This window comes from Phyllostomus hastatus, unplaced genomic scaffold (genome assembly GCF_019186645.2).
Source record: "Phyllostomus hastatus isolate PE091 unplaced genomic scaffold, TTU_PhHast_1.1 phas_contig_159, whole genome shotgun sequence".
Taxonomy (NCBI): Eukaryota; Metazoa; Chordata; class Mammalia; order Chiroptera; family Phyllostomidae; genus Phyllostomus; species Phyllostomus hastatus.
The window spans coordinates 9,195,331-9,219,341 of NW_025333640.1; the positions used below are offsets into that span (position 1 = coordinate 9,195,331).

Sequence of the window (24,011 nt, forward strand, 5' to 3'; positions counted from 1 at the left end):
GCTTCTCCCTCATGCCTCAACCCAGGCTCGTGCCCTGATGCGAATGGAACCAACAGCCTCTGGCTTTGTGGGTAGACACTCAACCTACTGAGCCATGCCAGCCAGGGCGTATTTTACTTAAGATTTTAAAACAACTTTGACATCATATATCTACTTCTAGAAATTTATGTTCCCTGTTTCTTTATTTTTTTTCACATTATTTTGTTATTTTGACAAATTTTCTGACATAGATTCTACAATAATACTAAAATGTCCTGACTTGAGTATACATAATATATGAGGCAAGTAGTTTTGTGATATACAGATAAGAAAAGATATTTGTGGTTTTAAATTCGGGCAGCAGGTTTAGAGAGTTTAGCTCTGTGATCAGCAGTTTGCATATTCTTCAAGAATAGGCTGCATAGGGTTTTATAAGCTATTTGAAAAAAGGGGTAAGATTTGATCAAGGGAGCCATGCTTGAAAAACCCCTGTCCGCTCATACTGAGTAATGATTTATAGAAGTCATGAATACAGGAAAGGGAGATGGAAAGGACAGATGCTAAATATGCATAAGCACACATACATATCTGTCTCCATCACCTCTTCATTTTACCTTTTTAAAATTTCCCCCCTCATTTTATTTTTATAGAATCATAGAATTTTATAGCTAAAAGACCTTAGGGATCATCAAGTTCCAAACCCTTGTAATACAGGTAAGGAAAATAAGGCTTTGAAATTTAAGTGACTTGCCCAATACTTCCAACTACTTGAGGAACCTGGCCCTGGCCACTTTGGCTCAGTTGGTTGGAGTGTCATCCCATAACGGAAGGGTTGCAGATTTGACACCTACCTGCTCAGGGCACACACACAGGTTGCCAGCTCAGCCCCTGGTCCAGGTGCTTCAAGGAAGCAACCAATCGATGCTTCTCTCTCACATCAATGTTTCTCTCTCTCCCTTCTTCTCTCCTTTCCTCCCTCTCTAAAAGCAATGAAAAAAATGTCCTCGGGTGAGGATTTTAAAAAAAGAAAGAGAAAGAAGGAGCTTGAATCGAATCCATGTTTTCTTTCAATCTTTATAATTAGGTGTTTTGTCATCTCATTTCTGACTTGCCTCCATTTTGTGTTTCCCTCAATACTCATTTTATTGTAATACATTGTTTGGTTTGTATAAAAGTAATTCAGTGAGAAGTACAGGTTTTTTTGTTTTGTTTTGTTTTTAATTCCACAACTCTCATAGGAATGGTCGTTGTGGTTGGTGGGCCTGGAGTGTGTGGTTTGTCCCGAGGAGGTAGGCTGGGATATGCAGCTGCTGATTATAATTAGGTTGAACCAACAGTTCAGTTAAGTAAGAACCAGTGTAATTAAAAATAATGCTAGTGAGAAATATGATAAATTTATTTTATTTAGAAGTTAAAACAGACAGGGAACATTTTTTGCAAAGGAAGCTGAAGAAATTAAATAAATGAAACTAAATAGGCACAAAATTCTCAGCTTTTCAATTACATTTAAATGACACTTCTTAATTTTTATATTTGTTTAGATGCCATTTGGTAACACTCATTGTAGAATCAAATTAAAGAACAGGAAAAATCCTCCAGAAAATGAAGTAATATTGTAAATCTTTGTGCATTAAAAAGAGTACAACTGGTATGCCTTTTAGGAACAAAAACTGCTCTTGCAGGACCAGATCTTTAAATTTAATGAGTGGGGTTTTTTTTATGTGTTTAATGTACCCTGTGACCTCTTAGTACTTAGCCATTTCCCTTTCTCCTTAGAAAGACCTCCTTGTGGACGCACCCTTCCTTCATCTCTCTACAATTGTTGCCTTTCAGTTCAGAGGTGTGATTGGTTATCAGGTTTTTTCTTTTCTTTCCTTTCCTTAAATCTCAGACTCTTCTAAACTACTTTGGTGGTCTGTTTAGGAAGTAGAGAAATAAATGCTGTGCTGCAAAATTGATTCTTAATGTCTCATAGAAACTCCTTTCTCACAGAATCCCCTATGTTCCTCTTCCATTGAGTAATATCACAAGATATTACTTAAAGGTTTTTAAAACCTAGAGTAAACAAAAATTTAGTTATTACTTTCTATGAGGGAAAAACATGAAAAATTTCAAAAAGATACAACTGAATGATTACCCTTCATCTTTAAATCTTAGTAGAAATTGCATTTGAGAGATAACTCCCTTGGTATACATTTTAGATCTTTACCTAAGATAGGAAGTTCTTATTTATAAATTCTACTATGAAGACACTTAAGAAATATTGAAGATAACTAACCATTTAAATGAATATTTAAATGAGATTTTTCATGTCAATCATTGTAAACCAGTGACTTAACCTTGTTTGCTCAGGAAGAGACTTATGGGATTGGTTTGCGATTAAGAAGTATTTGAAACAGAATACTTTTGAGACCTCCAGACTCCTTTATACTCTTCCTGTCTTCCACTCCATATTCTCTCCATGTATAGTGTATAAACCATTCTTTATTACTTATAGTTGTCTCCACACATGTGCTATTTGAATGCTTAGCATCATGAAATTACTGAAATATTAGTATAGGTACCTTTTTCTTATAGAATAATTTTTTTATTTAATGTTTATCTGTGACTAGGAGATGTTTTGATTAAAGCTGCTTAATACTTTCAACATAGGCTTTATATTAGATATAGCAATAGCTATTAGTACCATCCAAAATACCATCCCTTTTTTAGAAATACAGCCATCTACTGGAAGTAAATAGAAAAGTATTATTGTTCTTAAAAACTAACTAGTATAGTTGTTGGTAATTAATCTAATTTATACTGCCTTCTAGGCGGAAGTGCCTTTATGCTGTTTGCAACAAGTTCATTTAGACTAAAATTTTACTCATTTTTTTTTTAGAAAAAATGAGAACTCTATCCAAAATGATGTCCAAAAAAGTACTATAGCTTTCTCAGACGTGTGCATTAGACAAAAAGAAAGTGACTCAGGACCTACATACTGCCTTACCAATTAAAAGAGGCTTTTATGTTATGTTAATTAAGGCTCATAAGCAAGCCTATAAAATAGATAGGAGTGAATTCCCCTGTTTTGTAGGAAATAGAAGCTCAGAAACCTTGTTTGAGGTAATTACAGTCACACACCATATGGCATAATTGGAGCCCCTATTTTGAATTCACCCTCCAGAATAACAGAGTCAAGAAAACTTGGACCCATTTCACTGTCATACATTAACATATCAATAGTAGTTAAACATTATGGTAGTACTTAACACTGAAAGGGTATCTGTTGTCACTGACCTTATTTCCCAAACTCTATTTTTATGTATAATATAGTGTGTCAGTCTAAGCAAAGTTAACTTACTGGTTGTTATTTTCTTCTCTGAGTAAAGTTAAATGGAATCTCTCCAAATTTCACAAATCCTAAATTAATAAAAGTTAGAACTAGGATTAGGATTACCCTGGTAATTAAATCCAAAATAATCAGGAGTACTCTGAAATGAAATAACCAAAATAAAAGTTATCATTTCCAAGGACTTGAGGGATGACTACAAAGCTACCTCTTACTATAAACTACCTACTATGGGCTAGGTTCTCTAAATCCCACTGGATGAGAATTATCCATTTTACTGCTGAGGGAAATAAGGACCACAGACTGCAGGCTCATCAGATTCTGTGTTGGAGTTTGAACCAGATCTTATTTTCACATCAAAGCCTATGTGCTTTCCACGAGAACAGTAGCCTGAGAGAAAAGCCCAGCTGGGAACAAGAGTGGAGGTAATAAGCAGTGACAGAGGTAAAAGATGTGAGCCAGTGAGGAAGAAACAGATGGCCCATTGCCCGTGCCATCTGTAGGCTCTAATAACTCCGGGCATGTGCTTTGGTGGTTAAGAATAAAAGCTTTGGACTCAGATAGACCTGAGTTTGAATCCTAAATCTCCATTTGCCAGCTATCAGATCTCAGGCCAAGTTACTTAACTTCTCTGGGTCACTACTACCTCAGCTATAAATTAGAATAATAGCATCTACCTCTTAGGGTTGTTGGGAGAATTAAAGTGATATTTTATATATATATATACACACACACACACTGTATAAAATATATAGTATATATTATATCATTTGATAAATATATATATTTGTATATAAAAATATGTATACACACATATGTAAACTTTCACAGAGTTCCTGGCACAGTAAGAAATAAATGGTGGTTTAAAGTACGAAAACAATATTGTTTCATATTTATATTATTACATAAGTAAATAAATATTGTGTATAAAAGGAGGAAACAGCCAGGAATTTCAAGCCTTAAATCTCCACACACAAAACAAGTTAAAGGGGTGTTTTCAATTTTCTTTAACAAAGTTTCTCCATTGTTTGAAATAAAAATTCATATCAAAAGTGGCAAAAATAATTCTTATTGACTATTTTGATGTTTTTCTTGACAGGGGCCTCCTACTACTCTTAAGCCATAATGCTGAGCACTTATCTCCTTAGTTAATGGTTTTCATTCCATAAGCCATAGGGCAGTAATCCCTAGACTGAGTGAACATAAGATTCAAGAGTTTTTCCAAAATCATATGCCTAAACTCCACAACCAGGAGATTTCTGCAAATAAATAGATTATAAGATTAATCAAAATAACTAATGGATACCCTTTACTAAGATTCACCAATTAAAATAATTTTGCAACATTGCTTTATCATTTTCTCTATATAGAGATAGATGTTACTGTTTTTCTGAATTATAGCCATTGTATGGTTACCAAATTCAGGATATTTAACATTGATGCAATACTTTTATCTAATCTTTACCCCATTTATCTAGGTTTTCAATTGTTCAAATAATGTCCCATATAGCAATTTTTTTTCCAGTACAAGATCCAGCCCACGTATTGCATTTAGATATCATGCCGTTTAGTCTCTTTTAATCTGGAACTGTTCCACGGACCTTCTTTGACTTTCCAGCATTGGCATTTTTAAAGGAAAAAACATTGTCATTTTACAGAGTTTATTTGGGTTCCTTTGATACTCTTATGATTAGATTCAGCTTATACATTTTCTGCCTGGAACACCATATAATTCATGTTGTGTTCTTCTCAGGGTGTTATGGCTAGGGTCACGTGATGTCCATTTGATTCTTATGGGTAAAAGTTGATTTTGATCATTTGGTTAACTACAGTCTGATTTTTTAATTTCTTTTTGTAATTAATGAGTAATATCTGGGGAGATACTTTGAGACTCTGTAAATATTCTCTTCTTTGTCCAATTCCAGATTCAGCATCCATTGATAATTCTTGCCTGAGTTATTTTTCCTTTTGATGGTTGTAAAATGATGATTTTTTCCCATTATTCTATCTTTATATATTCAGTGTTTTACACTAAGGGAGAGGTTTCCTTACTTTTCCCCTCCTATATATGTATATGTATACTTATTGATTGATCATCATTATAAAATTGTGGGCTCTTTTTATGTGGTAGATTATAATCTATTTTTTTAATTTATTGATTGATTTTTAGAGCAAGAGAGGGAGGGAGGGAGTTAGAGAAGGAGAGAGACATCAGTTTGTCGTTCCAATGATTTATGCATTCATTGGTTGATTGATTCTTGAATGTGCTCTGACTGGGAATGGAACTTGCAACCTTGGCATATGGAGACAACACTCTAATCACCTGAGCAACCCAGCCAGGGCTATAATCCATTATTGTCCTTACTTTTGTTTTGATGCCCAAATTGTCCCAGGGCAGTAGGAACTTCTTTAAATTAGCTCCTAATGTCCCTTTTGACATTGTGCCTTTGCTTTTGTTTTGATTTTTCTTTTAGTGCACTGGACATTTATAATTCATATTTAAGAAACATTTACTTGGTAGCCATTGCAGGGGAGTCCAACCTGCAGCCCGTGGGCTGCAATGCAACCCAACACAAAATAGTAAATTTACTTAAAATCTTTTTTTGCTCATCAGTTTTGTTAGTATTTGTGTATTTAACATGTGGCCCAAGACAACTCTTCTTCTTCCAGTGTGGCCCAGAAATGCCAAAAGGTTGGACACCCCTGCCTAGGGGATCCCAAGTGACCTGGAAAGGGAAAAGTTGGGAGAAAGATGGACTTTTCTACCATATTCTTATACAGCAGAGCTTCAGTGGGTTCCTACTCTAGGCAAACTCTCAATATGCACTATATTGAGTATATGATTTTGTAACTATGTCTACTAGATTAATATTCAACTTAGTCCTGGCTGGGTGGCTACGTTGGTTGGGGCATTGTCTGTGCACAAACAGTTTGTGAGTTCTGTTCCCAGCTAGGGCACAAACATAGGTTGTGGGTTCGATTCCCAGTTAGGGAGTGCACAGGAGGCAGCCAATGAATATTTCTCTCTCACATCAATGTTTATCTCTCCCTTTCTCTCTCTCTCTCAAATCAATAAACATATCCATGAGTGAGGATTAAAAAAAGATAAAAAAAAAATTAAACTTAACACTAAAGAGTCACTGGGTGAAATCAGGAAAAATAAACCAGGTGATTGTGTGTGAGTGTTGCTGCTGCACTTTAATACTTGCACGTTGGATCTTTGGGGCAATAAAAAGTTGATTTATAGATGTATGCATCTGTATATGGCTGCCCTCACTCTGGTCTGTTAGCCATTATGCTTGGCGACTTGTAAAGGGGAATTTTTTCATTATTGTATAAGGAAGGAAGCAATGACCCAGAGATATTAATCCAGTTTTTGTTCCTCGTTTTGCTCTGAATTATTCCTCCCCTCATACTGTATTTTGGACCCCTAATAGCCTCTTGAGGGTTCTGTAATGTGTTTCTCTCTCTGCAGTATTCCAGACTTTTTTTCACCTCCTTCCTCTACATGGGTTCATTAGTAACCACTCTGCCTTCTGCTTTCATGTTGCAGAAATCTGTTGAAGTCTCATGTCCACTCAACACCGTTTTCCCTTCTCTTATAGGTTTAGTTTCTACCTTTTTAAAAATTCCCTTTCTCTCATTTTAATAGAAGGCAAAGGTGGTAAATACATGTGCTCAATCTTATTATACCTAACAAGAAGCCAGAAGTTGACCATACAAGATTTTTTCAAAAGTGGGTTAGACCATCCTTTCTTCTATCTGTTGTTCAGCTGATACCTTATGTCAGTAATTTTCAGCCTTTTTCATTTCATGGCACACATAAACTAATTACTAAAATGCTGCAGTGCATACAAAATATATTTTTTGCTGATCTGACAAAAAATAGGTAATTTTGATTCGTTTACATTGGATGGTTGTTATTGTGATGGCTATTATTATTTTTTTATTTGACAATCTAAGGAAAAAGAAGTCAGTGCACCTCAGTAAATAGAGGTATTGCATGTTTTAAGAATTCTTGTGGCACACCAGTGTCCCGTGGCACACCAGTGTCCCGTGGCACACCAGTGTCCCGTGGCACACTGGTTGGAAATTGCTGCCTTATGTCATAAGTCATGTTAATGAGATGGTACCCTACTACCTGGTTCTGGTTTAAAACCTATTTCTAAAACTATGAATGAATTAAAATAATTTTAGTGTTCAAAATATTAAAATTAATCTATATGATACCAAAAAGGTTTTTTGGAAGGAAAAGCCCCAATGATGCATAATAACCCTACATGTAACATGCATATAAAATGTTGACAGGTAGGGGCACAACGGCTCATTTAGAGGTGATAGTGGCTTTTTGTTCCATAAATGGATCTTTAGCTAAGCAAGAAGCTGTATGCACTCTTCTTGATAAATATTTTCCAAAGACTTTATTTTTGGAAAATGCTGGAATCTTCCTAAAGTCATGCTAATTTCCATTGATGTCATCCTAGCGACTGGGTTATGACAGCATAGGATTTTAGGATTAGAAAGTTAAATTGGAAGTGTAAGATATGATAATAAACACCAAACTATGAAATTCATGTACATGAGGTAAAAATAAAATAGCCCTCTATCTTTTAGCTGATATGACCACTGACTATACAACATCACTTAGTTTGGTTACCAGTCCCTGTTCAATATGCCATTAATGCTGGGCTTTTGAGTCTCCTGTCCACTCCCACACACATGGAGTGCATTTGTGAGTAGTGCAGAATTGAAAACAAATATTTGACCCTTAAAGCAAAGAACATATAATAGCTCTGAGGCAGAGGGAACATTATTTGACTACTGTATTTAAATTGATAGCCAAGTTTGCATAATTCCAGGAAAATATAAATTCTTGGGTAATGTTCATGTGCCTATTTGGCCATTGCTTCATTTGATACTTCATTCAATTTTAAAAGGACTTCCAAGTTTTGTTATGTTTGTGTTAATTATTCTCTGTGAAGAATTTAAACTTACTAAAGAGTGCCTAAATCTTTGTTTATAAGTATCAATTTTGTTACCATTCTGAAAAATAACAAAATATAAGTTTCCTAATTGCCATGATTTTCCCTATAATTTTTTCTCCTCTGAAATAATTTTAACTTTGATACTTTCTAGATAATTTTTTAGCATAATTTCTCCTCTGTAACCTAAGTAATTGTGAAATTTTTGCTTATTTCTGTCAGATAATAAGTAATGAAGTACCATTTCTACATTTGAAGACCAAGATAAAATATCTTTGGTTTCATTTTGAAGCCTCTTAGAATTTTATAGATCCTCTGAACATGATAAATTCAAATTTGGAAGAAAATGCAGGGGACTTCTTGAGTAATATTACAAATAATTTACAGTTCTCATTATTTGTGGATTTTGTATTAGTGATTTTTGTGCCTACTCATCAATTTTTTTATCCCCCAAATCAATTCTTGTGACACTTCTAGTCGTTCTTGGACATTTGCCGAGCTGCAGAAACTTTGCATCTGTGGAGGCGCACACTGCCAGCGAAGCTTGAATAAGGCAGTGTTCTGCCGTCCTGTTTCAGTTCTCATGTTGCAAACAAGTCTTCCGTGGTCTGTTTAGTGCCACATTTTCCACATTTGTGCTGTTTGTTGATGATTTCGTGGTTTAAAATGGCCCCAAGTGTAATGCTGAAGAGCTGTCTGGCGTTCCCAGTTTAAGAAGGCCGTGATGGTGCTTTACAGAGAGATGCCTGTTAGATAAGCTTTCAGGATTGGTGAGTTCTGTGTTAATAAGTCAACAGGAACACACATAAAACAAGCTTATGGATTGATCATTTGGCAAAAATGTTTTGTCCATAAGCTCTCAGGAACCTAACCATGCATTTCTGCTAGGAGCAATGGTTCAGTATTTGCTAATTGTTTGCAATGACTTTATAGAACTACAAGAATTGCCTATTTCTTATTTGTACATGAAATAAACTAATTATGTTCTTATAAGAGTATTATTTCCAAGAAATAAATATCTATTTTCCTCAATCTGTTTTGAGGGAACAAATAATCAGCAGTGATTTCATTACAAAATACATATTTGCACCAAAGTTGTTTATTTCAAATACAAAAACTTGTTTTGTGTTTAATTATTAAGTTTGAAACTCTTTGCCTATTCAGTGATTCCACTATGCAGCTTAATATTTTGACCAAATAATTGGCACAAATGACTGATTTTGGGTTTGAAATCATGTAGGAACCCAGCATGAAAATGCATCATATTTTACATCTCTTGTAGAGCCAAATGTTGCTGCTTACTGATGATAACATAAGGACCTGTTTCATGCCATTTCTGTTGGCACTATCATAAGGCCTGCTGAGTTTAAAAAAAAAAACATTTTTGCAAAACATAAGGCAGGGTTTTTTGTTTTTTAGGTTTCAGATTTTTTAAAAAATGTGGTCATGGATATAAAAAACAGCATTTATGAGGGGAAAATAACCATGGCTAAAATATCAGATAACTAAAGGAGCCAAAGAATTATGTGTATGTCTTACCACGCTGTGCAAGTATCTACCTGAACAGATGAGTTTATTTGGTGGGCAGAACATCAGGACAATTGAAGTATCATTAAATATATTTTACCAGAGTGCTCATTATTTTCACTTGTAAAAAAGATTTTGTTTGTTTATTTTCAGAGAGAGGGGAAGAGAGGGAGAAAGAGAAAGAAAGTCCTGCACACCCCCCAGCTGGGGACCTGGCCCACAACTCAGGCATGTGCCCTGACTGGGAACCAAACCTGTGATGTTTTGGTTTTCAGGCTGGCACTAAATTCACTGAGCCACACCTGCTGAGAAATTTTCACTTTATTAAAGTATTATTTTGTTAAATTAATAGATAACACCTTAGTGATTATTCGCTGTCAAATGAAACTTTTTGTGTTATTTAGTACAACATCCTTTTGAACTGTAAGTAGTATTATTTCCCACATTACATATGAAAAAACTAAAACTTACAATAGTCGAGTAAATCCCCCAAGACCCTGTAAGTGATAACCAGCGGAGTGAGGATTTTAACTCCTCTGTTCAACTTCAGAGTTCACCACACTGCTCCTTCCACATCTTGCTTCACAACATCTGCAATAGATAGCATGTCCTTCTGTGAGTTTTATCACTTTCCTGACAGTTCCACCTACATCCCACGTCCCTGTTCCCCTAAGGAGGACTGGGAGTGGGGATGGAACACTGTAAACACCCTTGCCTTTCTCCAAAGGACAGACTTATAATATTAATCTTCCTTAAGTGGTTTACTGTGTTGTGTTCTTTCCTAATATCAACAACTGCTTTAAAAGAAAAATGGAGTCCCAAAAGGTCAATTTACACTATTATTTAACAGTAGAAGAATAGAAAATAGAGGGTGTTTTTGTCTGAATTATGTGTACATGAACTTAAAACTTCCACTCTCCCCATTACGTTTTTTAATTTAAGAACCAGCAACTGGCATTACCTCTTTCTACCTGCTGGATGCTTTCTGTATCACATTCAGCACTCCATTTTAGTGATCCCCATTAAAGTCCAGAGCCTAGGGAAATCACCTTAAATCTGTGTTCCCTAGCAACATCCCTGAGAGTAACAACAGCTGCATAACCATATGCCACTAGAAAGATGCTGTAGGGGAAATACACAGACATTGATATTAAATACCTTAAATCTTAAGACTTGAAATACCATAGTTACTATGTTTGATTTTTTGACTTTAGTTGTGCTAAAGCAAAGGAGAAGGATATGCTTAAGAATCTGAAATGACAGGCTAGATGAGCTTAGCAATCAATGCGATTTTTAGATATTTTCTTGCTGGGGTAAACACAGGAATAGCCATGCGGAAAACACAATAACTTTATTTATAATTTTGAGCCTTAAAATGTTAAGGTTGTATCATAATTAAATTGTACATATGTTGTAATATGATATGACATTTAAACATTAAGCAAACTTAAAATTCCTTCCACTTTTTTTGATACTCTGTATTTTTGGTGTGTGTAAATTGTTTTATTCTCTCTGTTGTTTGTCTTTTTCAGGATGTCATATACTTAAAATCATATTATGTAGACTTTCAGATCAGTTTCTTTCACTTAGTAATTTGCCTTTAAGTTCCCTGCGTATCTTTTTACGGCTTGAGCTATCAAACCTTAAAAAGTACTAAATACTCCATCACAAGGATATACTGGATGTACTGTAGTTTATCTATGCACCTACTGAGGGACATCCTGGTTGCTTGCAAATTTTGGTAATTATGACTAAGGCTGCTATAAACTTTCATGAACAGGTTTGTGTGTGGACATATTTTCACTTATTTAGTTAGATACCAAGGAGCATGAATGCTGGATTACATGATAAAAGCATGTTTAGTTTTCTAAGAAACTGCCATGTTGCCTTCCAAAGTGCCTGTGCCGTGTTGCATTCCCCCATCCTCGTCAGCATTTGGTGGTGTCTGCTTTGGATTTTAATCATTCTTGTAGAAGTGTAGTAGTAGCTGTCTCATTGCTGTTTTGACTTGTGACTACCTAATGGCATGTGATGTTGAGCATCTTTTCATATGCATATTTGCTATCTATGTCTTTTTTGGTAAGGCATCTTTTGAGATCTTTTTCATTTTTAAGTGGATTATTTGTTTTTTTTTCTTTGTTGAATTTTAAGAGATCTTTGTATATCTTGGATTCCAGTCCTTTATCAGATAGTGTTTTGCAAAGATTTTCTCCCAGTCAGTGGCTTATCTTTTTATTATCTTAAGATTCTATCATAAAAATAAGAATGTAATTATTGTAGCTTAACCACTAAAAGAGGAACTGGCACCACTATCCTGCTTTGTGTTGTAGGGAGGAAAGATTTTCTTCTGTGGTTTCTTTGTAAAAACAAATCTCTCCACGTTTAAAAATCATTAATATGTTTCTTTTCTTGGTATCTCCCATCCCAAGTCTAAGCTCCTGCAAGGAGGAGGAGTAAAAAATTATCCTGGACACTTTGTGTTTGTTTGTTTTCATCAAGAAGTGACCTGTTATAGTGACCATTGTCCAAAAAATGGCCAGCAACGCAAGAAATGTGCATGTGGGTCATGCCTTTACAGATACTAAAGAATAATAACTTTGACATTCTTTGAAATTCTACTCAAGTTGTTCCTAGTAACTTTCAACATTTCTGGTTATCTGTGAATTTTGTTTCTTGGTTTTGTTTTTCTTTTGTTTTTGTTAATCTTTATTGTAAACAGCTAATTAAAACAAAACTGTGTTTTAAGGTCAGGCTGTGCTATCAAATTTTGTTTAATGTTTTTATACAAAAACCAGTTTTTTCCCCAAACTTTTGAAATACATACACATATTAGTAGCAACTTCAGTTTATAAAACAAGAATATTTTGTTTGGAAAAGAGATCATGAAAGTAATTATTTATATTAGCTAAAAGCTCTTTCTGATTTCACTTTCCTCAATGAATTTATTTGCCTAGGAAAAGTTACTTATTTTAAAGCCAAGATCAAATAGGAAGTTCTAAGCCATTTGTTTTCTGTGTATTTGTATGCGGTAAAGTCTAATATTTGTCACAGCTAGATGTGGAGTTGCTCTGGTTGGAGGTCAGCTGAGTGGAGAAGGAGGTGGAGGAGACTAGAGCACACTCTCTTCTGCCCTTTCCCAGTTATCTCTCAGTAATCCACAGGGCTATCTGGAGAAGAACTGGAAAATTAGTCTAAATTATGATTTTTATTTAAAGCAACACCACCACCAAATAGTCATTATTGAGCTATTTATCATGGAGTTCTAGGTGTCTAATTTATAAGGTTTCTGAATTAGACTTCAGGGCCTATGTTACATTTTATTACAGTCTACAACATAAATGTAGACTGGCAAGAATTAAACTAAAAGCCTGTTTCACAGCTGTTATGCATCTGGGGGTTTGGTTAAAAGGGGCTAGCTTAGTTTAGCCTGAGTTGTGATAAAAAGCAGGGTCTAGAGGCCTTTTAACTCAAGTCCTGTGCTCTGATCAGAGCTCTATTTAATACTGGCCCATAAGTCCACATGATTATAATTTGTAAGTCTTTAGGACACCAGTAACTTTTAAATCTCACCATGTGAAAAATTATTATGTCACCTGTGGACTTTAAAAGTAGTTAGTAAACTGGGATAAAGGTGATAATCAAACCCAATATTTCTGAAACTTTCTTTGTCCAAGTTTTCTACTTATGATATACCAGCTATGCTTTGTAATATATTACGCCTTATTATGCTTTAATGAGGAATGTTAATTCTGATAAATGAATGTTTCATGTCAGAGTCGCACCACTGGGAAAGGCAGGTTCCTTTTTTAATGTGACCGTTTGCATTTGGCTTTCTCCCAGGCTTGCAGATGGGTCAGGGGCTGTGGAGAGTGGCCAGAAACCAGCAGCTACAACAGGAAGGCTATAGTGAACAAGGCTACCTCAGCAGAGAGCAGAGCAGGAGGATGGCTGCCAGCAGCATTTCTAACTCCAGTCATCGTAAACAAGTCCAAGGAGGCATTGATATATATCATCTCTTGAAGGCAAGGAAATCTAAAGAACAGGAAGGATTCATTAATTTGGAAATGTTGCCCCCCGAGCTAAGCTTTACCATCTTGTCCTACCTGAATGCAACTGACCTCTGCTTAGCTTCATGTGTTTGGCAGGACCTCGCTAACGATGAACTTCTGTGGCAAGGGTAAGTTTAACCCACCATGTTCAATTCAGATATCTCTAAACATACCATCTTAACTGTTCTTTTCGTACTAGATATACATGTGTTATGAAATATTTCTGTCACCAGGACTTGTATTTAAGTTGTTCTTTATTAAAACCTGAGAATGCAAAGATAGAGTTATCATCACAGTCAAATTTGATATTGGGAAAAGAAGGTCGGTATGAAAGAAAATAATGAATTACAGTTAGAAGAGAGGTTACCGATCAAGATGTGTCAGTTGTTACAAATCAAAAATTGCCAGTTTAGTCTAAAAATATAAATTGTTAAGTGAGAACTTATCATCTAAAGCTGGTGTAGTTTGTGCTTCCCTTATAAAGAATAGGCATACCTAAAAATCAATATTCTTCAAATCTTACTGTTTTTATTGGTACAGATGGAGTATATGTGTGTTTGTTTACTCATTTATATTTTTTTATCAGAGGTGCTTATTAGCACAAACTTTGGTGAATATTTTGTCTACTTTTTTTTCTAACCACCATGTATTCAATGAAGTAGGCAAAGATTAGAAAACAAGGAGATGATCTATTTTCTAAACTGAATATAAATTATAGAAATTTTAGTAGCTATTATACCAGTTTAAATTTAAGCTATAAATCTAAGAATGTTTGCTGGAATAGAACCTATTTTATGGAACCTAAATTAATCCCTAAGTAACATACGTACTTGAGTTGTGAAAATGTACCAAACAGGAGAATCATTGGTTTTCTAGCATTCTTTACCATAGTTTATTTAAATCTCATTATTTTAAAAAGGAACAGCATAATAATATAAAACATGCCTTTTACAAAGCATGCAATGCACTATACAGATCATGCATCATAGAAATGTACACTTGAGATTATTGGGCATGAAGGGTGTGATGGAGGTGGAAGAGGGTATGGGGTGATAAATGTTAATGGAAAAAATAATGTAAAAAAAAGAGAAATGTACATCAAAACCTGTATGATCCTATTAATCAATGTCACTGTGATAAATTTAATTAAAAAGTAAGAAAAAGTCTTTTTGAGACTTTGATTTCTAAATGAAAATCTAATTGAATTAATACATTATCTAAATAGCAATCTTTAGTCAAAATGTATTATCAACAATGACATTCCTCAGGCTTCCTGATGCAACAGAATTACAGTTTAATTATATAATTCATTTTTCCGCCTCTAAATAGATATAAATCATCTTGCCATTCTCTCATTGTCTTCCCATAGTGAAGGTACTACAAAAGTAAGAGGAAATTATATTAATTAGTAATGTTTAAAATAAATTATAGTTACTTTTTTAAATGTTTTAGTATAAGAGAAAATAAAAATACTTTAAAACTGGTTCATTTTATTTATAATCTCCTTTCTACATTTTAGTATTTCCAGCAAACTTATGTTCTTATCTTTGAAAAAAAGTTTATATCTAAACTCATCTGAATGAATTCAACCAGAATGATGTATTTTTCATTTGGGATTTAAATCTGGATGGTTAATTTCTTTCAGAAATGCTTCCTTTTGGTTTACCACATAATTATGCCCTTTTTTATGACACGTGGATTTTTTTCTTAGTGATAAATTGTTGCTATTTTAAATTAAAGACTGGCTTAGTTTTTATTTAAACTGTGGATGTGTTGAACACTTACTAAGTTTCTATTGCTTAGTAATAAAAGTCAAAAACTATGGGACTAGGTTAAAGAGGAACTGAAACATTGATAATTTTCTAAAAAAGTTACTAAACATACTGTTTTATTTTTTCTTTATTTTTAATTGAATTTATCAAGGTGGCAACAGTTAATAAAATTATATAGGCTTCGGGTATAATAGATCTGTATGTTGTATATATATACCTATACATGTATATATACATATTGTATATACATATTGTACATCTGTATAACACATCTGTATATTGTATTGTATGTTCACCTCCCCAAGTCAAGTCTCCTTCCATCTAAACTTACTGTTTTAAAGTAAATTATTTTTTGGTAAAATAATGTAAGGATATAAATTAACTATTAAGAAGATATCCTCATATTAAATTAGATATGTTACCCAACTGTTTTCACAATTTTTGATAGTATAGGCTGAGCAAGTAACTGTTTGTTTTTCTGTACATTGTGTGTATGTGAAAAGAAGGAAGTTAAAGCCAAAAATTAATAATGAATATCACAAAATGAAATTATTTAATGTTTATCTCTACAAGTAGGTGCTTGTTGTTGTTTTAAATTGAATTTATTGGGGTGACATTGGTTAATAAAATTATATAGATTTCAGGTATACGATTCTATAATAGATTACCTGTGTATTGTATATAAGTAGGTGTTTTTTAACACACACAAAAATCAGATCACTTTGAGAGAGAGTTATTAAAAGATATTTGACAATATAATTTCAGTATTTTCCATGTCTCTGGAGCAACATATTTATATTTTATGATCAGTGATATATAGCTAGAATTCCTGGCATTGTAATAAGGTAAAACATTACCTTTCAAATAATGACCAGTAGCTAATGACTCTGTGCAGAGTTCAAAACAACTATGCCAATCTGCAGAAATAGTGTGTTTTCAAATATAAGCTGTTAGCACCTTGGATTTTATTGAATTTTTAAACAATCATGTATCACTGTGATAGTAAAGAGCCCGTGTTTTGAAGCATTATCTTAAAAACAGCTCTGCTTAATGTCACAGCTTTTGATGTATATGTATTGAAGTTATAGCATTACAATTTCAATGTGTGGTTTGCCTGTTGTTAATCTACACAGTTAAAAAAAAATTTTCCCCTTGCCCAGCAATCTCCATCTCCTCCCCATTCGTTTTTATGTCACTACTGAGCACGTATTTTACTTAATCCTGTTTTGCCTCCTAGTTAAGATTGCAAGCTCTGGAATAAGACTCCTTGGGTTCACATCCTGCCTTTATACAAATCTGCTTGCAGCCTTGGGCATCTTTTTTATGGTGCCTGTGTTCCTTTCCCTTGTAGCACCAACATTGTAGGATTATTATAAAGATTAAGCAAGTTAATACTGTTAGTACCCAGCATTTAGTAAGTACTTGGTAAATGTTAGCTATCATCATTATTATTAAGTTTATATTTAGCTTCGGATAATACTTATGAATATTATTAATCTTTGTAACTCACATTAAGTACCATTTGAATTGCTAAATTGAAGGCATTTATCTATCATACTCCAGTAAACACATTTTAAAAATATAAAATCAAACATTTTAAACTTTAGATCTGTAAAATCTAATTTGATATCATTTCGTTACTATTTTATCATTTTTGTACACATTTAACTTGGGAAATTAAATAATGTTCCCTTGTCTGATTCTATCTTTTACAGGTTGTGTAAATCCACTTGGGGTCACTGTTCCATATACAATAAGAACCCACCTATAGGATTTTCTTTTAGAAAATTATACATGCAGCTGGATGAAGGCAGCCTCACTTTCAATGCCAATCCAGACGAGGTAAGTGAAGAACGTGAATATTTGTAACAGTTGAACTTTATTACTTTCTTGCTGCAACTTTCCAATATAATAAACTGCAAGTAAGATAACAAGTCACCTCACATGCCTTTTCAATCACTGCAAAGCCCAGTATTTGAGTTATTGCTGTTTTTACCTTTCCATGTCACCCTGTAGTCTCTCTACCTGCTCATTTTGTGTGGCAGCTTCCATGACACATGCAGTCCTCTGCTGGACCTGATTGAGATTTACTGCATTATAAGTGGAGAACATAAAACATGGTCATCAGCTTTTATTGGCAGCATTTTCTTCTTGCTTTGTTTATGTTTATACATGACTACTTTTATCAAAGATAATCACAAAAGGCATTGTTCTAGTTTGGGATACGTCAAAATGTTGTCTTTAAGTAATGCCTTTAACAATCTAGTTCCATGTTGACATAGAAACTGCTTTTAGATTCTGTTATATAATTGAATAATCTTATATTTGTTATTTAATTTTTTAAAAGACAAACACAAATAAAAAAAGAGAAGATAGGAAAAGCAAGAATAACTGCTTAACAGTTAATTTTTTTCTTAACATAATACATAAGGATGATTAAAAGACAGTTGTTTCACCTACTTTTGTCCTTCTATTCTCACTTTAATATATCCTGCAAAGGTTCATATTTTCAGATAGATGTTTAAATACCTACTAGATTTATTCTTAGAAATCTAATAATAATTAATAACACTTAGTACTACTATTTCTGTATTATTTTCTGTGTAAAAAACTTAAGTGGCAATTATTTTAACTTACTTAATTTTCAAAACCCAACTTTTTGTTTCATTTGTTGTAGCGGTACTGGAAGCTATTTAAATCATGCAAATGCTTTTAAAATATCTTAACTTTTAAAAAAGATTTTATTTATTTACTGATTTATATTTTTAGAGAGGGGAAGGAAGGGAGAAATAGAGGGAGAGAAGTATCAATGTGTGAGAGAAACATTGATTGCACAGCCCAACCAAGAACCAAGCATGTGCCCTGACCGGGAGTTGAACCAGCGACTTCCTGTTTCACAGGCTGGTGCTCAACCACTGAGCCACATCAGCCAGGGCTAAAATATCTTAACTCCTGCTATGTTATAATTAGAGAAATGTTTCTCTGATGTAAAATATTTAAATATTAAATAGAAATACTGATTTTATAAATATTCATATAATATAAATGATACCATATTTTTTAAGTTAATTTGATTTTTGTTTGTTATATATGATTTCTTTCTCTGAGTTAATTTTTTGTACATGAATGAAAAATATAACACCACTACAAAAGATACATATATATTATCAGTTAAGTCGTAGCCCCACAAATATAACAAAGTGTGTGTGTATATATATATACAAAATATTAAGCCTGGTATAAATATTTAAATTAAGATATTTGTTCCTTTCTTTCACCACTGTTTAAAGAGTTTTTACTTTTAATGAAAGAAAACTGATAACTTTATATAAAAGTAGGATGATTTAAAATAAGTTAATGTTATACATTTGAAACCAGTATAATACTGATTAGAAATTAATCATTCTTTAGAAGGCAAATGAGTAGATAAGCTATCATTAATTTAGGTTTTATGACTTGTCACTTTATCTCAAATTTTTCTGATGCCTTTATCATAAAATACACTTCTTTTTACTTTGTTTTTGATCAAATCCAAGTTCTCTTCTGTTTAAATATACAGCACCAGTAAGTATGTCACCTCTTTGATCTTGTAGTGTGACGTACCTGCTCTGTACAAGAAATTTAATTAACCACAACTTAATGTGTTTGAAGAATGACATGGTTTCAGAGACTTAATTATTCATGTTTATTAGAATTAGGCATTACTTATTGCTAATTAAAACAGTTCATTTGATGAACTTTAAAATAAAGTACATATTTCGCATCAGTCTCTTGAGTTAATTGAATGATGATTACTAGAGAGGAACTGAAGCAAGGTAATACAGTGTTTCGCTCTGGATACATGAGTCAGAAAGGCAGCTATTACAAGCCCCAGTCTTATCATGCCCAGCTTATCAAGGCTCACTGGCTCCTATCCTAATTATGGAGATGTTGAGTAAAACTGTCATCTTCCATTCATCTCACTTGCAAATATTACATTCTAAGGAAAATGTAACTTGGTAAGCGCCAAGTTGTAGTTTACAAAAGTCAGAGAAGTTGGATATAACTGCTGACACTGATTGTGGTAAGTGTCATTCCTTGCTAAAGGAGTATCCATTCTTTAAGCAAATTATAAAACCATTTTTATGCAAAAATGAAAATATAGATAGGCTAGATATACTAGAATGTGATGGATATTTTTAAATATCTAAATTGGAAAAGCTAGATGTCAAAATATATTTCTATCTTTGCAGCTACATATGTCAGACTACTGAGTTCTTGTTATACCTCCTCTAGAGTGTTTGGAGGGGGGGCAGAGAAAAGAGGTAAAACTGAAGTCCTCTTTTTATCTAATGAAAAGTTAAAAATTTTTAAGTCAAATGTTTGCTAAAAGAGGGGATTAAAGTTATTATTTAAAATAAGGTTTTTAGATCTTCAGAATTACTTATTCATCCTACCTCCCATTGTTATTGAGAGTTGGCTGTATTTTCCTTTTCTTCACTCCCTGGCCTGATTTAAAGATACCCTGCAGCATTCCCGAAGTACTGAGTTCCCTGTTCTGAGACCGGCACAGAGTGCTGCCAGGAGGCACAGAGCTGCACCATTCAAAGTGACCTGTGGTTCCAGAATTTTGATTCTGTGCTTTTATGAACATTAGTAATTTTAGCAAGTGTTGCCTAATAGCAAAATAGAATTCTGTCTTTACTAGAATGTCCTTGGTATATAAATAGCAAAGAAAGATCTTGAAATACACTTAGAGGTACAGAGAAATGAGGGGAAGTATTTTAATAACTATATTTTATACTTTCTTTCATTGACTAATATAAATAATGTCAATTTGGTTGTTTATCCAAGTCAAGGCTTCAAAACTGAAATCATGTAATTCAAAGAGATATCCTAAGTGATGTTTTTATGTAGAACTTCTTTGTATGAGTTATACATTAGCCAAATCTTAGAATGACTCTTGCCATGTTTTTTTGAATGCTAGAAATTAGTAAGTAGTTTTTGGAGGTTGAATTTTTTTTTCTCCTCACTGGAGCACTGTCATCAGATGTGTTATTTTTGGCTTAATTTAAGCCTAAAAAGTAAATTAGTTTTGATATGTTTAAATGTAAGTGGTGTTTAATGTGAGTACCTGAGATAAGATGTATATAATTGTTCAGTATTGTAAAAAAAAAGTCTACTTTCCCATAATTTCTAGTTCTTTACTTAACATTTTTGATAGCGAGCATCATTAAAATATTATCAAAATAAGAATACTTACAGCCACAGGGAACAAGATTCTCCAAAGGACATCGTTCATGTCACGGATATGGGTAACCAAACTCCACAGCAACTGCTGGCAGTGGCTCATGGGGTGGGGGAGAAGATCTGCACAGTCCGTGGTACGATTTTCCAGCACGCTGTTGTTATATGCATGCCATTGTGATCTCAGCTGTGCGTAACGTCTTGATCTTGTGCATGAGCTTGTGTACTTTGTGGCAGGTGATCACATTCTAGTGAAGGAATATGCTACAAACCATCTGTTTACATTAGGCTGTATCTCCCCTGCATGGACAAGTTACGTGTGTTGATTTTATTCCACTAGCAGCAATGTGGTAAAATGAGTTTACTTATCATTCAGTAAGCTACATTCCTTGTGCTCCATTTGGTGTTGAACACTTTCTTGACCTAGTTATTTTTAAGTTTAGAGTCTGAAAAATTGATAATGCACCTGGTTTCTTACTTTATTATAGGTTTATTTTTGTCTGTGTAAATACATGTTTTAAAAGTGTTTAAACATAATATCCTCATTGTGGTCAGGTAAAAGAAGTCTTTATTTTTAACTACATAAGCACATTTTTTTCTGTGTTCATGCAAAAACACCCACATGCATATGGTTTTATGAATTGTGTTAGATCTGGTTAGAATCTGTTATGAAAAATATTTTAAATTTGACCCATGCATGTGTTTTGGATGGAAATACATAAGTAAATTATTTTCAAGATAACAAATTCTTTTTGTTGTTGAACCAGCTAAAATATAAACAGGAAATTTGTGGTTCTCGATTATAGAAAGGAGCACAGGAGTTTATACTCAATTCTTATGAATAATATCTCAAAAATTAAATCGTCCTGATTTTTTGCTCTAACATACAGCAGAAGGATGTTCTTTGTTGTTACTTCATAGCACAGCAACAGTGATGAAAAATAACTCTTATTCTTATTGTTAGAGATAGAAAACCCTGATTGGTATCAGAAGAATTTACAGATAAGCTTTTCCCAAATGTATTCTTTGTCAGTAAGATGAACGTATACTTTGAACAGTGCCTGATAGCATAGAGAAAGAAAGGTAAACTGAAATTCCCAAACTCTTAGCTTGTTATAAACTAATAGATATCTAGGAATAGTTTGTCCTCAGTGCCCCTCACTCTGCTCCTCCGCTCAGCCAGTACCACGTGCTATGATCTGCTGCCTGCAGGACGCACTTTTCCCTGTATGTGTTTGGGGTGTTTGGGCTTGAAGGGGCAGAGAACCTAACTAATAATTATTTAAACATATACATTTATTTACTTCCAATGACACCCAGAGGTAGGTGTCCCAGAGTTATTCCAGTGATATGATGGTCCCCTCATGGACCCTCACTCAGTGTGTTGATTTTTGCCCTTTCTTTATAGCAAGATGGCTACCACTGCTCAGAGCATCCCATTCTCATGTGAGGTTCCCCTCTGGACAAAGACGGCAGGCAAAGGAACTCTCCTCCAATTCCTTATGCTTATTAGGGAGAAAAAGTCTTTCAGGAGCCGTCAGTATACATGTGCTCATTTCTTATGAACAGAACTGAATAAATGAACACCCCTAGACCCACAGAGAACAGAACAGAAAGGATTACATGATTGACTAAACCTAGCATGATTTAGTAACTGTGACTGAGATGCTGGAAGCAATGAATAGAGTGAAATGGCCTTTGGGCAGGCATCCAAGCATCTGCAACACTAGTTTTTACTGGTGAGCCACTTGGAAAATTTGTACTTCTGCTTCCCTTATTTGTGGGCTCTGCTGGGTTAGAGGCCTTGATACCCAAAGTGGGTAATATTGGCACCAGAAATACAAAAATTCAGGTTGACTGTTGAGACTACCTTCTTGCCGTATTAGGTTCTTCTGCCACTGAACAGAGAGGCCAAAACAAAACCAGACAAATAATAAACAAAAGTCTATGAGGGTAGGTAATTATGCTGTGGTTGAGGTAATTAAACCTAATTACCAGAAGGAAATAGTTACTGGCACACAATAGGGGCAAACAAAAGGTGGAACTCAGGAGATGTCTTAGAGTTCCTTCTGATACCACTATATCCTACAGTAAAGTCATTTCTGAAACAATCATAGAAGCCCTGGATAGGCAGCAGTTAAAGCCCGGCACTTAGACCCCCTCCCTGTAAACCAGCTGAGAGGCTGCTTTCAGCCCAGCCTACAGTTGAGTATAGATTATTCCACACTAATCATGTCAGTTCTGTTCCCCTTCACTTCCATGACATCCATTTAACCCAGTTCTGACCTGTGTGATTGGAAAAGATTTTGTGGAGAACGACTTTTTAGGTTTTAAAGAGAGACAAAGAGAAGTAGTACTGTGTGTGCACATGTGTGCATGTGTGTATACATGCATGTACATGCACACTTCTAGACATTGGTATATTGGGTCCCACAATGCCATGTGTGAACTAAACAATCTTGGAATCATATTAGTTTGCAACTCCTTGTTATGCAAGATAATAAATTCCTTTACTTTTTTGAATTGAAGTTTCTGTTATTTTTCAGTCAAAAACATCCTAATGCTGCATAATCATCATGTTCAGTACTATTATTGCTATTAACCAAATTTAGAGTAGTTTGATGTCATCTCAAACACATTTTTATAAAAATAAACATTGCCGTTTCTCATTGGCAAATTAATTAATTTTATCCCCAGATTTGCTGATGAGAATTTAATCACAGCAGAAGGAGCTAGTTGACAATGAAAGGAGTCCCTCACCAAATATATTTTTTCCTCTATAAGAACTATTTACCCAGAAGAGCTAAAATGCTCAAGTTCATTGGCACAGTCCCTTTCCTTGTATCAGCATTAGAGTCAAAGTGCAAAACTATGCCTCTCTGGCGCCAAATAGTATCCTCTGTCTAGAACTTTAATAGTACCTTCAGTCTGGTTACAACTAGTCAGGTCATACAAAACTGGAGGACACTCACTTTTTCAAGAGCAACATGATGTGTGTACAGGTATCTACCTGTTTTAATCTGATTCGTGTGTTGATTTTATGGTTAAGAAGGCACCTTTATCATGTGCGTACTAGGATAAAGACTTACTTTATTTTTTTAAATTTAACTTTATGCTGCACTCTGCCCTGACCATACAATATCAT

General features: G+C 34.2%; 1 protein-coding gene across 1 annotated transcript in view; it reads left to right on the plus strand.

Moving 5' to 3' along the window:
• Positions 1 to 24,011, plus strand: part of FBXO8 (F-box protein 8) — a 40,347-nt gene that overhangs the window by 3,525 nt on the left and 12,811 nt on the right. The window contains exons 2-3 of the mRNA XM_045831760.1: positions 13,660 to 13,996; positions 17,356 to 17,482. Coding sequence (XP_045687716.1) covers positions 13,668 to 13,996; positions 17,356 to 17,482 — 456 coding nt within the window. The 5' untranslated portion in view covers positions 13,660 to 13,667. The remainder of the gene's footprint in view (positions 1 to 13,659; positions 13,997 to 17,355; positions 17,483 to 24,011) is intronic.